Source organism: Oreochromis niloticus, linkage group LG10 (genome assembly GCF_001858045.2).
Source record: "Oreochromis niloticus isolate F11D_XX linkage group LG10, O_niloticus_UMD_NMBU, whole genome shotgun sequence".
In the NCBI taxonomy this organism is placed as follows: domain Eukaryota; kingdom Metazoa; phylum Chordata; class Actinopteri; order Cichliformes; family Cichlidae; genus Oreochromis; species Oreochromis niloticus.
The window spans coordinates 21,508,792-21,527,523 of NC_031975.2; the positions used below are offsets into that span (position 1 = coordinate 21,508,792).

At 37.7% G+C, this 18,732-nt stretch overlaps 1 protein-coding gene across 1 annotated transcript in view; it reads left to right on the forward strand.

The window, feature by feature from the left end:
* pdlim4 (PDZ and LIM domain 4) overlaps positions 1-12,837 on the forward strand; it is a 43,584-nt gene extending 30,747 nt beyond the window's left edge. Inside the window, exons 4-7 of the mRNA XM_005452538.4 lie at positions 136-401; positions 2,294-2,451; positions 8,761-8,899; positions 10,416-12,837. Of these exons, the coding sequence (XP_005452595.1) occupies positions 136-401; positions 2,294-2,451; positions 8,761-8,899; positions 10,416-10,620 (768 nt within the window). The 3' untranslated portion in view covers positions 10,621-12,837. The remainder of the gene's footprint in view (positions 1-135; positions 402-2,293; positions 2,452-8,760; positions 8,900-10,415) is intronic.
* Positions 12,838-18,732: the final 5,895 nt, after the last annotated feature.

Here is an 18,732-nt window from a genome sequence, read left to right on the forward strand (position 1 = left end):
AACTTACCAAAGAATCAAAGTTTCTCTGTAACTGCATATATTTTCAACCATAAGATTGTGATGCTTTCCTGTGATGCTGGCATCTGCTCTTCCTGTTTGGTAAACGTGTCTCCTCTTTTCTTTCCTTGGTTTTAGAACTTTCGTCCGATCACTAGCGGATATGCCAGTTACACCCGTAAACCTTCATATACCGCTGAACCCCAGTCACCTCAGGTTCCTCAGCCCGCTAACCTGAATAACGGACACTCCAGACCCAACAACGGACACAGCTATGGGTATGGCAATGGAACCGGGCACTCTCAGTACAACAACCCTGCAGGACTATATGCTCACAATGGAAGCAATGGGGACAGATCACTGCCGAGCAAGATGGGAGGTCTCAGCATCAGTGCCACACACAGGTGAGACAGCAAAACCGTGTGCTTTCCAGGACTGTAAATCATAAGCATCCAGCCACACCTTACTTGCACTTTTGACAGGATAATCTACAGTTACTGTAGCGCTTGTTATTTTCAGATATTTCCCCTCCTCTTTAAAAAAAATGCAGAAGCAACACCAGTTTAATTCTGAATGTTCTAAAATCCAATAAGTATAAGTAAATAAGTATAAAAAATCTTCAAATATAGTTTAAAGTCTATTATTATAATGCAACAACATTTTCTTTTACTTATCTTGTGCACTTATCCCAAGTTTCTGGTTACTTTGCTAGCTAGAAATCCAATTTGTTGTTGTGTTTACCTTAACAATAAAAAGAAATCAATGAACCACGTGTATATAATAGCTGTTTATATCAGATTTCAAAATATCCCCCTCATGAGTTTTCATGGACCTTTTTACACACATTATATCTGTGGGAAAATCACACAAGGAAATGGCTTTACCTTTCCCTCCACTGCTTCTAAAAACAATCATCCTATCTATTATTAAAGCCTCACCAGTTTCCTTGCAGACACTTAACACAGAGACACAGAAACAAACACATTCTGGATGTCTTTTGATACAACTGCACAGATAGCCTTGTGGACTGTAAAAGGCATTTGCTGTCTTGTATCCCCTCAAGCGGGCAATAAATGTGCATGTTCAGTCTCCCGGTGAAGATGCTTTGGAGCACTCCCAGACACAGTCCCCACATACGCACACAAAGATGCACTCAAACGTTTTAACACTCTCTGTTGCCTGCTGTCAGTCAGTTTCTCTTACACACTTATTACACAATTCTGTCTGCTCTCGCTTTCTCTCAATCACTCTCACTTTCGTGACAGCTCAGGCTTTTTCTCTCAGACACACAGTCAGACTCCTGAAAGGGCATCTGGAGACAGACTTGTATTTAAGTGTGTCTGGACTTGCACACATCTGTCAGCAGTCCTAGTCATCTTCCAGAAGTTAGAATGTTTAAACTTTTCCAAATGAAGGGAAGCACTGGGAATAATTTGATTATGACATAAGGAACAGAAGCCTAATACAAAGCTGTTTTGATTAACACTTCATGCCTTGAGACAGAAATGCAAAAAAATGATGCACCGATGCGCTCTATATATGCAGTTTTAATTAGAAAAGAAAAATACTGTAGTTCTTCCATACTCTTTCTCCTTACCTCATATGGCTACAGCCATCTGATACTTTTATTCCTCCCTTGGTCCCAAAACACATTTTGACATCACAAAAATATGAAGTGGCTATATTTGACATCTGCTTAAAAACAAAAATAGATTTTCCCAGGATTCACAACTTTATCCTTTAGGGAATACTTATTGTTTTGTTTTTGTTTTTATCCTAGTATTTAGAAGATGGAATCTCCATATCTGTAAAGTTAAGCCAAAGCAGTAGTGGCTTGGGGAAAATCAAGAAAAATTAAATGCTAAAAGTATGCTACTTCTCACTTCATTTGTCACCTCAATAAATAGCAATCAGTTATTTCAGCTCGTTTTTTTTATCATATTGTACATTCTCTTCTGATGTTGCATTCTGAAAAAAATAGATTATTAGGGTATAATTTCATTATTGGATAACTTATAAATAAATTATAAGTGTGTAGTATCCTTGTTTTTTTTCATCTGAATCCTTACCTCACTCATTATGTTTGGTTTTAAAGACAAATCATGCTAATACGCCAAGCAGAAGGCTTCAAAACAAAAGCCAACAAAACAGTAGGTGACGTCATGGTGGCGGTGTCCTACTTTTATGTATAGTCTACAGTCTTGATTGATCACTAAAATAAATTTATGTTTCATGTCTTGTCACGGTTGAATTGAAAATGGGTTATACTGAATATTGGTTTCATTGAATCTTTCAGCCCAGAGCCTCCCATACAGTCTCCTGTGAGCCGTAACGGATTTGACACGCAGTCAGACGTCTACAAGATGCTGCAGGACTACGAGGAACCTGTCTCAGAACCCAAACAGTCCGGCTCCTTCAAATACCTCCAGGGAATCCTGGAGGCTGAGGATGGAGGTATGGATTCATGTGTTTGCATATTTGTGTGTCTGCTTATCATATGTGCAAAAATGAGGCAGAAAAAAGCATGTGAGTGTTCACTCACTGAACCTTTTAAACCTTGTTTGGAGAGATCACCCATTGCTGCTAAAGATTCTTGTTGACATTATTGCACCAATTAACTTTATTGGGAAAGTAAAGTCATTTTATCTTGCTGATTAACCATTTTGCCCACTAAGTTTCCAAAAATAGCCCGAGCAATTCAGTTAGACTTGTTCAACACTTCAAAGCGAAAAAATATACATATATATTGCATGAAAATGAGTAGAAAAAATTCCATCCAATATTTGCATCAAAAAAGACTTGTGTATATTTTCTCTATTTATGACAAGCTGTTATGCAAGAAACCAAACAAACAACATTAGATTTATACTTTACAGCAATGATAATATCAGCTGTCATAATACTTGTCTGTGCCACATACCAAACAGGTAAAATGCACAAAGTATCTGCACATGCCCATCTGCATTGGTGCATGACTGTTATGTAATATAAAATAAGTATAAATGTAAATGGTGGAAATTTCTGAGTAACTATTTCCTCTAATGCAGATGAGTCTTGTGGTTCCAGTTAAAGGGACTTGCACAGGCAGTTGTTCGCTGACTGTTATGAACTCATCTGTCTAAGTAGCATAGTTTTCCTTTTATAGAAATACACAGACAGCAAGGTTAGGGGACAGATAGGAAGACATAGGGAGGAAAACAAGATAGAAAGTAAAAAAACCAAAACAATCCAAAGACAAAGGAAGCAGGAGAAAGATGAAGTGCTTTAAATAGCTTGCATGCAGATTGACAGGGGGAGTTTTGGTAGGGCAATTTACTGCAAAAACAACTTTACAAAGGACAATAAAGTGAGAAATATGGTTTTCCTGTCTGCCTTCTGACCGCCTGGAATTCCAGCATTTGAGAAGGGAGTCATATGATGCTGACAGCAGCAGGGAAAAGCTAATCCCTGGAACTAAAACCTTCTCTTCACGTTCCATGTTTACTGTTAACGCAGCGCAAGCCTGTTGGTATGTTCAAACACTAATAGCATGGGCCTCAGAGAACAAGATTTGTCACCAGTGACTAAGGATTTTCTAAACCTCAGATACTAACATTGAGACATTTTTTTTTTTAAAGTCCTTTAACCCTAGTTACATGTAAAAAACACTATATAAACTTCTCCACTGCTATAAAAAGGCTGTAATGTGTAAATATGTCATCTTTATAATGCTAATTCTTACCCAAATATCCATCCAAAGAGGGTATACAAACTGACTATACATACATATACTACATACTGACTATACCTACTATTACATCAGCTTTTGATATACGCCAGTTATCCAAGATTTGGGAAATTTATTTGTTATCACAGTTAATAACAATAACAATAATAATAATAATGATAATACTATATTATCATTATCATTGTTGTTGTTGTTGTTGTTATAGTAAATATATACATACATAAATAAATAATTGTATTTTGTCAGGCTCTACAAATCAAAACAATTTAAAATGGCAATAAAATGTTAAAATAAAAGAACAAACAATTCTCTGCTATCAGATGTGCTGGGTTGTAGAGAGTTACTGCTTGAGGTAAGTATAGAGTATTATTTAATTGTAATTTTAATATTTTTATTCAACAAATTAAAAAGAAAATCCAGTATAGATTTAGATTTCAATTCATTTGTACCATGAAAACGTCTTCTGTTTGTTTTTTTGTTTTGTATTTTTCATCAAATGCAAGTCCATGTTTACTAGATAAGATTATATAACTCACAACTGCTGCCTTTAATGTGCAGGGTAAATGATGTTGAGGGCTGTGTTCTAACCAAAACAGGATCATTTCCACCTAAGTAGTTTTTGGTGCCTGAATTTATACAGGAAGTGTAATCAAATAAGAATGAAAAAGTAAACTAATCAGCAAAACACAAAACTCCTAAATGAGACACAAACCTCTTTTAGCTGGGGGGCAAACTCGTGACTTATTCTTTTGCAACTCCTCCAACCTCCAAATGTGGACGTTTTTAATCTTTAAAAGAAGATTATCTCACCTTAATGCCAGGGCTAGCGCAAAAGGGATCAAATCAAATCTGAAGGAAGACTAATCAGGACAGCAGTATGCACTGGATATTTACTACAAATAAAACACAAAATAGTTTTTTAAAAAATCAACTTGTCTCTGAACTGGCTTTATATAATGATTAAGAGTTTTAGATAATTTAGAGTAGCATGATTTAAAGGTTTTCTTTCCCTGTAGAATACTCCGTTGTCTGGTTATTACATCTCTGGATCAGCCTTTGATGTGAGAGCTGACAGGATAATTAACAGCACAGGGAACAATGTAAACTTCTTCTGTGGGGAGACCTGGATCAGAGCCAAACCAGACTGTTTTCATAATTTGTCACTTCTTATAGCAATCAAAGCAATAAGATGCTAACGACAGATGAAAGAGGTTGGATGAAAATGCAGATTTTAGGACTGGTGGATTAAAGAGATTAAAGGGACCTCTTTTGTCTGCTGTCATCTGCCTTTCAGCTTGAGTGACTGACAGGTTGACCGACTAAACCCTCGATGAAACAGAGACTCTAAGTTTCATCAAGCTATCTGTGCCTTTGTTGATTCAAAAGCTACCCGTGTCTTTGTTTTTATTCTGTGTTAGAGTATTAAATCCTTCTCCAGATGCTGCTTGTTTCCTTTTTTTTTTTTTTAAATGAAACAAGTAAAAAAAAAATACTGCATTTGAATGAATGTCTTAAATTGCTGGAGTTGGTTCCTTTTTGGAGGATAAAGCCAGTGTAAAGGCCGTGTTGACTTTTAAGGGCTTTTAAAGTTAAAGCAAACAAAAGTGTCAGTTTACCCAGAATTCCACAGAGTCTTCCATGGTTTGGTTGCAATGGGGATGGAGCAGTGGTGTGACTGTTAAATAGGAAAGTTGGGGTGTTTTAGGAAATACTGCAACAACATTACACTTGAGTACATATCCTGTTTTCCACAAGAGGACATTGTTTTAGCAGCAAGGACACATACAAGCACAAAGATGTGAAATGTGGAAAGATAAAAGCAAGGAAAACAACAACATGAAGAATTAAAGATAAGAACACTCAAATGCTAAACTGTGCCACAAACCAAAATTCAATCTGCATTGTTGCAGATTGAATTTTATAATTTTCACGTTCAATGCTGATCATTTGAGGCAAATTTTGAAGGAACACAGACCGGGGAGTGTTTTGTTTCTTTAACAGTTGGAAAAAGAAATAAACACAGTGCCAGTGACCCCTGAAAAATACTCCAGACTCAAATGTTGTTTGTTTAAAGAAATTTCCAAGACGGGTTCAGGCTGTGTCCTTTCTCAGAAAAGACCTCTCAAGAGCACATCAATCAGCAGGACTGTTTTACTTTCAAAGTATAACATTCATCACATTTCTGATTGCCTCTTGGGTTACACCACTAATACTTTTACTTAACATGTGGGATATTTAAAGGATCTCTCCAAAATGACCACAACTGAAAAGGGTAAAATGATGAAAATGAACATAACACCATTTGGGGTCCCAATTAACCAGGGAATGTCAAAAAAGGGGGGGTGGGGGGTGGAAGAGAAGCAAAATGCATCTAAAAAAGAGGGTTTCTAGTCCTCTGTGGCTAAACATGTGATTCTAGCAGTGTGAAGCGGTGATGTGACGTGAAAAAAGACGGAATTGATATTTGGTGTTAACAGCCCATTGTAATTTATTACTCTTCTGTCAGTTGACTTACATTTAAATATACTTTTTTTTTTCATCTACATGTGTGGCCCCATCTAAAAACAGCAAATCTTTCTAAAACATTTCATCTGATCTTTCTCATCATATTTTTCTTGGCATTATTTTTGACAGATTATTTTTGACAGAATCTTTCCTTTTAAACATCTTGGATGAATTCAAACCTACACAACATATGTTTCAGGAACAAATCAAGATGTCCTTTAAGAGTTGTAGAAACAGTGCCTCTCAGTAGCCGTCTAAAACGACACTGATTCCCACTGCCTTAAATTCTGTGAAGCTTCGCACTCTGCGTTTGACATGGATGGTGGGCACAAGTGTGCCTGTCTGTTTTACAGTGTGTCTGCTTGACATTAGTCACAGATTATAGGACACACACTGCAGTGTGAATGTTACATGGGGTGAGATATGTGCTGCAAATGGCCAACTTGTCACTGTCGATCAAATGATACATTAGTGTGTTTGGCAGCGAAATATAGCAGGCCTGTGTGGAATGGCTTTTTTTTAGGTAAAGCAGGAGCTGAAAACCCTTTTTGCACTTATTTTTGACTGTGGTACAAAAAATGTATTAGCCTTCCCGTTTGTTAGAAAGTCATGGTTCCTTTAGAGTGCCTTAATGGGCAATTGAGGCATTCATCCCAGAAATAACATGCTCTGATAATATCATCTCTTAAACACACTATGGAGCAGTCAGAGGCTAACTGACACTGAGGGACAGAAATCACTTTGAGGAAGGTGCCAGATGTTCGGTAATTATACTGTGGTTAGTGGTAGTCATAGGTGGCCTGTTGGCTTGAACGGCCTCTGCTGGCACATCATCAGCGAAGGGAAGTCATGTAGTGGCTGTGCTCCACTGATTTACTCTGCTGCACTTGGAAGCATTGTACTGGCTCCAGATACCCACTATAAAATATCCCCTTTCATGCGTTCCAGTCACATAACTAAATACCTGATTGTCTTAGAATTCACTTCTAATAAGAAATGACAACCATGGGAAGGTAGTAACACACATCTACCACAGTACCACCATTTAACCAACCTAAAATCTTTTTAAAAGAATCATAACATAAATTAGTATTAAGCTTTATCTTGAAAGAAGACAATTCAAAGTATGCATCTCAGTCTCAGTATTTTTTTAATATCAATACCAGTTATGCCAGAGCTGCCATAAATGACTGTATTGTTAATTAACAATTTTTTTTTATGTTTCTTTACTTATCCACAAGTGTGCAAATGCTCTCTGATCAAAATCATATTTTTTTAATGCTAAAATATAATTATTGTGATTGTCCGTGATTCTTAAAATTCACTGTTCTACAGTATTTACTTGCACTCCTGAACAGGAAAAGTAGTTTTAGTAGTTAAAAAAGTGGTTCTTGAATAACTTCTTCTTCAGTCTATTTTATGTATAAAAACGTGAATTCAGTTTGTTACTTGACTAATAAATAACAATAAGTTTTAAACACGTTTTTCACAGTTTTTTTTCTATAACAGATGGTAAATTTGTTAAGCCGTTTGTAAGCGGTATGATGAATCTCTTCACAAACCACTTTGCGTCTTTCACATGCGTCGTGTGATTGTAGCATATCGATGTGATGTGATGAGGTTCCATGAGGTACTTTCCTTGCTTGGTGTCGAGCCAGGCTGACTGATGAATTCCTCCCAGGAAAGGCACTACAGAATGTGACACTTGAATGGGGCTCACGGGAAGGTGCCAGAGACACAGAAGAGGCACACAAAATGGAAAGAAAAGAAGGAATTCTGTGAATGTGGTGTAAGGAGAACAGACAAGCAGAGCCCATATTAGGAAAAAAAACAGAAAAAACTGGCAAATGTTTATATCAGTATGTCTTGTAGGATTACTGTGTACTACAGTTTTTGCAGTTTCAATAGAACGAGGCTGAAGAAGAGCAAGAATGTTTTTTGTTTTCTTATTAAAGCTTTACCATGAATTGTCCCCTGGTTCCTGCAACCATGAAGCAGGGGTTCAGGGCAGTTGCTAGGTCTTTGCTGTGTGGTTAATGCAGTGAATGCTGTTCATTTCAGTGTTTCAGTTACACTTCTTCCAAGTATATCTCACAAGGGCACTTGAGAGTCACACAAAGTGAAAAATGGTTGAGTGGTGAACAGAAACTACAGACAACTCATGTAGCATTCCCTTTCAGGAACTTATGTGACTTTTCACCTTAATTTAACAGAGTAGCGCTAACGTAACTTTAACTGAAAGAAAGCCAGAGAAATATGGAGACATACAGTCTGAAGAGATAAAAAAGATGGCGACTGGACTTTCTTAAACTTTAACTTAAAGAAGTTCAATCACTTTCTTTTTCAAGCTCCCAAAACAACCATGACCTGAATGAGTGAGAACCTACAAACACATGGAGACATATATAAAATATGCTTACCAGAGGGATACAGAGGAAGCGTTGTGATATCTCAGTGTCTAGAATCCCTGGAGCATGATGTACTTGCTGATTTTTCAAGTATGTCTCTTAACGACATATCGTTTTTCACAGGTGTGTCACCAACAGAGAGAATGAGAAACTTAAAGTCTCCAGTCAGATCTCCAATCCCCAAGTTGGGAAGCCCCATCCCCAGCCCTATGTCTGGTCTTCAGAAACTACCCCAGTGCACACGGTGCTGTAACGGTATTGTGTAAGTATTGTGCAAAATCTGACTTGTATATCCTAAGATGACAATAATATGTAAATAATGGGGTCATATTGGCGAGGGACTCTTTGGACTGTGTGTAACATAAAAACATGTGCATAAAATATAAAAAAATGTACTTTTATATTTCAAGAAGCCATAAAAGTGATTAACTTGAAAATTTGCTGCGGTACAGTACAGACAAAATAAACATGACATTGGAGATATAATCGATTTTCTGTTGAAATGCTTCTGAGGTTCAGCAGGAAGTTATGCATCTCCCACTTCTTTTATCAATCTGTCTGCTGCCATAAAGTTTAAGAGTATGCGAGGTGAGTCAAGGTTCTTCCCCGATTTTGAAAACAAAGAAGTGATCTTTCACTGGTCGACATGCACCGACAGGCCTTTCAATAAGTCCTCAGAAAGCTCTGTTCCCATTTATCATTTTAATGATTAAACCAAGCCATCCTCCACACCCTTTCCCATGCACACATTCTTCGTACACATATTGTGAATTGAACACACCTTTTAACAAACTAACCACATACACCGGTAATCCCCTCTCTAAAAAAGCAGCTGAGGTTAAAAAAATGTTAAAAAATGATGTCATAAGCTCATTTTCAGTGTTAACAAGAGAACATTGTGGAAGCTTGTGCAGTATAATACGACTGCTGTGACCTAAGCGCTTTTTACAGTCTTTAAAGATGTATTGAACACTGTGTCAGGAGTTAATCCTGCGAGTCATGCGGCCACTTTGGAAAAGCAAAGCACCAAGTTTATGATTTAATGGTCGTTGGCCCAAATCTCAAGGCCAGACAGGAAAATCTAATTGGAAACTATGAATGAACAACGTCCCTAACACTCCTGTCACCGTGCAGCTGACCAAAGTTCTAAATTCACTGGTGCCAATAAGTAGCCATGCAGCGGAATAAATGTGTACTGTTTAACAGCGTGTAACCTTTCTGCCACCTGAAGCTGACACACGGCATGTGATGAGCTGTATTCAAATGCTTGCATAGGTACAGTGGCTATAAAGTATAATTCCTGATTTGCATAGATAATGCAACATTTGATGAACAACTGTGAGTCATTCATTTCTGCTTAACCTCTTCTGTGATGAGGACATTTTTTTTTTTTTTTTTTAAACTGGCCTTCAAAAAGTCAGCCAGCCTTTAAAGGAAAACTGCATTGTGCAATTTGCTTATCTGTCCAGTTTCCGATCATGCATTTATGCATTCATATCTTCCTCAATAGCTAAAAAGGTGAGATATAAGCCTTGAACACAGTTTGCACTCTTATTTAGGACATTAATAAAGGTTAAAGGGCACGACTGAATAACAGGCTTAACCAAACTATGTAATCAGTGTTTATCATGATCCAATAGAAACTACAAACATATTGCATGCGACATTACTCGACTTCAGAAACTACATTTTGCAGTAATCCACTTCTGCATATCCAGGATTTTATAACTTGTCACATTTATTTACTCTTTTTGTTCTTCTTTTGTCTCTACATGTAGTGGCACCATCGTCAAGGCCCGGGACAAGCTCTACCATCCTGACTGCTTCATTTGCGACGACTGCGGCATCAACCTAAAGCAGAGAGGCTACTTCTTTATCGAAGACAATCTGTACTGCGAGACCCACGCAAAGGCCCGCGTCCAACCACCCGAGGGCTACGATGTTGTTGCTGTGTACCCCAACTCCAAGGTGGAGCTGGTCTGAGATAAAAGAGGGGGGGCTATACTGTAATACAACTGGTAAACCAAAATATTGTAGAATGCGGCTACTGAGTTTACTCACCTACACTAATCAGGGTCTGTCAAGCAGGAATGCTTATCTTGGGTCAGTTCTGACTTTAGGAGAGTGAAATTTGCAATTGAGTGATCCCAGATCAGTGCTTCCACACTGACAGACTTGATGAATGCTTTTTATATTGAGCATATCGAAATCTGTTGACAGAATACAGCTTTGGTAAGATAAGCATCGCAAATCTCCAGACTGTTAAAAGGTTAACGTTGTATGTTAAAGTATTTAATAAACTGGCAGCCTTTATCTCGAAACCAGTGTTTTACAGGAAAAATGCATATGCACATTCACATTGGACACATAGTAGCAGAATATTCAGTGCAATGCTGTAGGCAATAAGTACACATAGCAAAACTCATAAGAAAACAGATATGACTACTCTTGCTTTTTTACCGATCAGGTTTTTACAAACATAATGTCCCACTTAAGCCTTACACTAACTTTAAGACACCATGTGCATTATCACAAAATATTTTTGAGCTGATTTGCTGGGATGTGATGTGATGAGCTGTGCAGAGGATGTGGTTATTAGCTTTTAGGACTAATTTTCACAGTTCTCTTCTCACCACATAATATTCCAAGTCATGTAAGGTATTCCGATATATCGTTCAAGTCCTGGTTATGGGTTAAAAGGCTTTTTTTTTCCTTCGCTATAATTCAATAATATACTTATTTTTGGATGGATTTTAGCATTTCTAACTCACATTTATGCAATTTAACGTTTCTGTTGCAAAACCGGGGAACATTTCTGTTTAGTTTCCACTTTTTTCTTCTGCTCACTTGTCAGTTATGCAAACAAAATAAGCAATAGTTCACTCGAAGCATATCTCTAACAATGTCTGGAATGTGTCAGTATGTTTTGGTGACTGGGTTTCCTGAACCTCTGCTTGTAATAAATGCCTCCGTTTGCAGCTATGCAAGCACCACCTTCTGAAAGGTAAACAAATCCCTGCTGGAAACATCCTGAAAACTCTGAGAGAAACTCTAGAACTTGCTGGGATTCAACTTCAAAAAATGATTCCCCCCCAGATGTGAAGAAATGCGACTTAAATGCTAAAGTAAATTAGTTGAATGCAGTGCATGCATTTTGACATTTTAAGCGGGTGTGATGCACATCTGCGAATACAGTGTAGGTAGGTGGTGCTTCTGGCTTATGCACCTGACTGCGAGAGGAATTTCACTTCTCACACTGAAGAATTCCTGTTCACAAGAGCACAGAGTTCACTGGGCGCTGAGCCTTCAGGTTGACATCAGTACTCTCTCCACCTCTCATGACAGCTTTTAAAAACGACTGTGTGCATTTGAGACTGGAGATATAGCCACAGAAATCTGTTAGGACCGTGTAAACTGGGACTTCACAACCTACAACATGTGGGAGCAATACTCACTTTGTTTCTTTCTTCGTTTTTTTGTGACCCCACTACATACTGTAAATTCTTACAGTTACTTTTTGGAAGCGAGCAAAAGACAGAAGTTCCCGCAGTGGATTCAGATTTCTACAGCCAAGCCCTTAAGGCTAATGAAATATATTTCTACATTTCCTCAGAGAGAAGGGGGGAAATAAATTTAGGGACTGAGGTAGGGTGAGAAAGAGAAATGAGGGGATGACATGTATTTTGTTTTCTTGACAGAAAAACTTTCTGTAAGAAACGTGTAGCAATCAGTCTTAGCTTATTGTGAAATAATGTAATGTGTAGTAGAGTCAACGTTGTGCAGAGGAGCGATGATGTCCTTAATTTTAGAAATATTGCTAACAAAAATACTTCTGTAATTTGAAATGGGAATAAATTTTTGCATCGCTGATTTCCATTCTGTTTTCCAGATAGTAGCAGTGATGTTTAGCTGCTGGTATCTATCCAAGCTAGTTACGTGTAAATTATGTGAAAAATATATTGCTACCACATTGTTTCTTTGGTATTGTACATATTTGTTTCATTGTGATTGCTTTAACATACAGTATAGATCATGTCACTTGCGTGCCTTCGCAAACCCTGTGTCTACTCTTTAAATAATTTCTGAGACACGAATCCTCTCCTTGTATTTAACTTATTGTTCTACCAACACATGTTTTTGTTCTGGATCTTCTTATTTGCTCTTTTTTTCTAGGTTCTAAATAAAATGAAAAGTGCTTTATGATGGCATGATCTTTCACATTCTTTCCTGAGCTTAACTGCTGGATTTTACCACAAAAATGTACCAAAACACAAGAGACTCAATTTGTCTTAATTTTACACCCTAGCTCTGGCATGGTCCTTTCTTCATATTGCATGTTAGACCACAGGGCTGCAATATGTATGCTTTCTAACCAAGACCACATTACAAAACCCTTAAATGGAATATAAAAAAGAAGAAAGTCTTGATTTAGAAAGGCACTTTTACTTTTGTGTGACTTTGAGAAATTTGGGTAAGAGAAGCAGCTTCTTAATTATCGAGTTTAGTTTTAATATAATTTCAAATGGATATTTTATCACATCAATAATGCAAGGATGAACTACACTCGCTGACTGGATACACCTAAAAGGATATTTCCTGTGGTTATATGCCTAGTTCGTTACTTTAGTAAGCCTCCATCATTGACACCTAATGTGAATAGCATTGGTCATTTCATTACAGTGCTGATACTGCAGAGAAACTTTGGCTGCTAGCATTCATGTGGAAAATACTTTCTCAAAACCCTCCTAAATCCCCAACCAGTGCCTTCTATGTAACAATGTACTTGTTTAGAGAAAACACATCAAACAAAGTGACTCATCCTCTAAATGTCTGAAATCGCAATCCGATCCAACATCCAGTGAGATGTACACAGATGCTACACACAAAAATATACCCAGAGGAGGTTGTTCGATGTTCATAGACAGAAGACCACTTCCCCCGTGTCACGTGACTGTGTCCTGTGTCCATACCTCAATGGTCTATTTTGGTGTCATAAGGGAGACCTACAGAATGTCAGGCAGGTGGTTCTAATGTTGTGGCTGATCAGTGTACTTAAAGCATAAGCATGTAGCTAAACAGATTTAATGAAGCCCCTTTATACATAATGGCTCCCAGAGTGCCTCAAACAGCTGAAGACAGACAGTGATGAGGAACAGGAAGCAGAACTATCGTGGAAGACCAAGCCCTCATGGGGTATACCATAAACAAATAGGGGGAGTGACTGACATCAAGCGATCCTTTCACAGGCTAGAAAAAGGACAGTAGAGCAGATCTGATCATGTCACAAAAACAGACCTTAACCAGCAGATCCATACAGGCAGAGATCTACCACAGCCAGCAGGACCTCAGTTGCAGACCGTGCAAAGGTGCCCAGAGACTGTCAACACATAGCAGGATGTAGGATGAAAGTTGGGACAGCGTACACTTTACGGCACAACCAAGTGGGACAGGAACATTTGTGCCACATATGGACTAAAAGTCCCCAAGTCCCAATCGGAGACATTAGCAAAGGTCAGTGGGAACAACACAGTTCTAAACAGACAAGCTGATGCTGGCCAACCAACCAGACACTGGTGGTTGACAAAGAGCAAAAGATCACAGTTGTGATAGCTGTGGCAATACCATTAGACAGCAATATGAGAAAATAGTCACAGGGCTGAAGGAACAGCTGGAGCAGATGTGGAAGCCCAAAGTGGTCTCTATCCAGTAGAATGCAGTCATAAGAACAGCTAAAACCTAATACACGTGTGCAATATATGTATCTATGTTGTGTGTGTGTGTGTATATATATACATATATATATATATATATATATGATAGAAGGTGAAACAAATGTATTTGTGCCACTGCAAGGGTTCAGACACAGAGAAATTTATGAAATAAAAATTAAAATGACCTCAATTTTGGTGCAGACTCCCTTCACACTAAAAAACTTCCCAGACCCACACAGTGAGGTGTAATGAAAACAGGCAGTGAGATATACAGCTGTTGCGTGCTAAGAGTTCTGCTTCAGCAATAAACATTCTTAAAGATAAACATTTCAAGTTGCTCAGAAACACAGCTTGCTTTGCTCTGCAGGCTGCAGCATCGCAAACTAAGCAACTAAAAGTGTGAAAGCTGACTAAGCAGTTTTATTACTTACCAGATCAGCAATCTAGCCAGTGTCGGCCAAGTTTATTGTGTTGAACTTCATGGAAAACGCTTCCACATACAGTATAGACATCTCACAATAAGTTTGTGGATAAATCAGAATAGACTCGGTATACTTTTTTATGGTGGAACAATAAATCAGAGTTTCATGACACGCCCAATGCAATATATTTAATCCTTGGCTGCAATAGTTAGGGGCTATGTCATTCTGGAGCCCTCTGGTAGAAGTACTGGCTTGACAGCTCTTTCTGTACATATACAGAAGCTAATCATCATGCGGGATCTACCTCATACATCAAGTTGCCATTTTTCATTCTCTACACGTTCTCATATAGATCCATTCTACCCTGTTGTTTTCTGTACTTTGCTGTTGGAGATATCAATGAATTTCCATCATACACTTACCTACAGACGATTCTTCTTATAATTTACATTAGGTTTCAGAAAGTTAATAATACAGTGCATCCTTTGTGTTTACAGACAACATCTGTTTGCCTTATCTTCTCTTTTATAATCTGTGCACTTCATTCCTTCTTTATTGAGCGTAGTGTTCATTCCAAGTTTGCACTCCACAAATATCACTCTGTTGCTTGTGCCAGCCATGATTTGCAGAGTCTCTCTGGACGAGTACCCGAGCTGCATTTGGCTTTCAGAGACTGCGCATGCAGCAGAACAACATTCTAGCCATTCCCTTTCCACAGATAAACTGAAGATGTTCCATAATTCAAAAACTCATATAAAGAGCACACAATAACTTAATTTATTAAAGTAAAGTTTGGCTTTGGTGGAAGACTAGAGTGTGATGAAAGAGTCGGTAGCTTTATGAAAACACATGCACTTTGGTGTCTAATAAAGCACTCAAAGCTTTGTTACTGAAGCTGATATTAAGACACATGACTGTTTCCGCACTGCAACAGAAAGGTTCACTGTTGACCCCTTTAAAACATGAGAAGAACTTTACAGTCAGAGCTGGGACATTGCAGCATTTCTCTTATTTTGATGTCCGACCACTTGCTGGCCACATTGCACACATTGCATTGCTGTCTGTATAGCGCGCACGATTCTTTTAGAAGAAAATCTGCTGCTCTGTGAAAAAGCAGTTTTTACACCAGTTTCTAGACTTTTATGTTTGTTTGCACAAAGTAATTACAAGTAACTTGCAAACATCTTTGAATGTAGTTGTTTTCATTCAGACTTGGAGAAAACCGTGTGCCTCAGTACAGATAGACTTCAGGACCATTTTTGTTACTCATGAAAACATATGAGTTTTTTAAATAGGGTATAAAAAGAATAAAGGATATAGGGATAAAAATCTACACAAAAGCATGAAAAAGCCACACAGTTTGTGCACACCCATGGTTTGTTTTGCAGAGATTCTTGTGCATGGAAGCCTCTCAATCCTCTTAATGTTTAAGTTGGCCCTGAAAAGATATTGAAGCTTGGATTACGCTTTGCTTTGATTCTCATTAAAAGGGGATTTAGAAAGAGACAGTCGCTGATCTTGAGACAGCAACACCATGACCTCACTGTCACTTAGCTACTAGATGAGAAATAAGTCTGGACTTCACACTCAAGTGAGACTGAAAAGATCCTCCTGAACCAAACCTCGGAGGATCTTTTCAGTCATACAGCTTAGCGAAATAATGTAAACTGTTTTGATAGATCTTAGTAAAACGTGGTAGAAAGTAACCAAGTAACACATGCTTCACTTTTGAACACTTGTTTTTTTCTCATGAACTCACTCAAATAAAAAAGTTTGGCATGTGTTTCATGGATGTTTCTGATTTTAAATAGATTAAATGTATCAAGTTTGGTCATTTGTGTAGCCTTTGTCAGACATACCTTATGTGCTCTCTGACTTATAGCTACTTAAGCTAAGTTGCCTAATCATATGTCACCCCGCCCTGAACTAAACTGCTTATACTGAACTGAGCTAACACTTCACATTTAAACAAAACAAGACTGACAAATTAATTTTGCAGTAAAGAAACATAAGGTACTTGGAAATCGTGTCAACAGCACGTCATTTGTGTTTAAAGATTTGGACCTACTTGACTGGACGGTAACAGAATCTGCAGTGTGCCGCAAACAGATGACATAAGATGGCATTCGAAGACAGATCGGGAATTAGCCAATATTTGTTCATAGTGTTAAAGATATGTAGGCCATATGCTACATGTAACGAATACCCTGCGAGGTTTTTTGTTTATTCTGAAGAATATAAATGGTCAGAGGAGCTGCCACGCAGTTGCCAAGAGGGCTTTACTAGAAGATCTTTTGTTTTTCAGAAAAGTGCAAAAATATCTGCCCTCTTGAGTCTGTTTAAATAAAAGTGAACATAAAAAGCAAACAGATGACTCTATGTTTTGGATACTCTCACCAAAACTTGACTGTGGATGAGGTGTTTTTACGACAGATGGAGGCAGTGGATCGGTTTCCACATCAAGAGTCCTTCTTCATTAAAAGAGAGTCGTTTTATATCAGATATCAGGATTGCCTAAATTTGTATTTTGTCTTCTGACTTTTGTTTATGGATGAAACTAAGCTGAAACCATCTCTTGCAATCCAAAAATGTCATATTAATGTGTGTTAAAATGAGCTGTATGTAATTTAACAATAACTGTCTGTGTTAGTCCTGTGATAGACTGGTATACAATGATATTCATCAGATTCTACTTAATGTCAGACTGGTTCAAGGTGCATACAGCCTCTCACTTTGTTTAATCTTTTGATCACTTGCCATACTTGCAGTGAGATTGCATCTTTTTTTCCTTATCCCTCTGAGTTAAACAGACAAAGTTGCCTTCAGGTTACAGACTGGTCCATCCCATCAATGTATCAGGGATTTCATATTTCCAACCAAATGTGAGAATATTAATTTCAAAAATCAAGAAAAAAGAAAAAATTATAAACAAAAACTATGAACAAAAGACTGCACAAACGGGTGACTGGCAATGATATGGGTGGAAAAGGCAAGTCTGAGCAAAGATGGAAGAGAGACATAAAGTAGATACACAAGTTCAGCAACTCAAAAGAATACATCACGTACCTGAAAAGGTAGACCAGAAAGAAAATGGAAAATCTAATGAATGGATCAAGGTGAATGTGATAAAATGAGGTCATCCAGCTTCGCAAGAATCGTTATGTATTTAAAAAGAAATAATCTTATAATAGTTTACTGTGTGCCACATTCACACACACCCCCAAATTGGCTTAATTTCCCAAAAGGCAATTTTAGAGATATGGCTCATAAAAACAAGAACTTTTAGTAAAACATAAGTTTTAACTATAGGAGTCAATCAAACAATGATATTCATCAGATTCTACTCAATTTCAATTTTTTTTCTTTAACCAGAAACAGGAGCCTTTGGGCAATATTTCTATAAAGACTGACAAAAAAATGTTTTTTCAAAGTTAAAGGCCACACTGTGAACAGCTTATCGAAGAATTACACTGAGAAACTCCAGAACCACCCGCTCTCACACACTGAGTTTACTCCATTCCAATGCAAATGACAGGGATTGTGTAATTATAGTTGTGTTAATATGACATAATGTTTGATAGATCCACAGATGTGCAGAGGTTTCCTGCAGACTGCCTTGATGAAACCAATGAGTTAGACCATGTCGCTAACAAACATGAGCTCATCTCCACATTCAGACTTATGACTCAAACTTACCACAAAGTTTGATTCATGTGCATTCAAGAGTGAATATTTCATGCTGGACTTCCAATTCACTTCAGCACATTAAATAAAGATTTGCAGTGGGAAACTCTATTAACCTACTGGGAATAATGTGTATGAGACTCACAAAAAGATACGGGCAGAAATTGAACTTATTAACTTAATGAGCTTTCTCATTTGCAATATGATAAAAACAAATATAAAGACATGTTTTAACCTTGTTACCTGAAGTCAGTAAGGAATCTTTTGGTGAAACAATA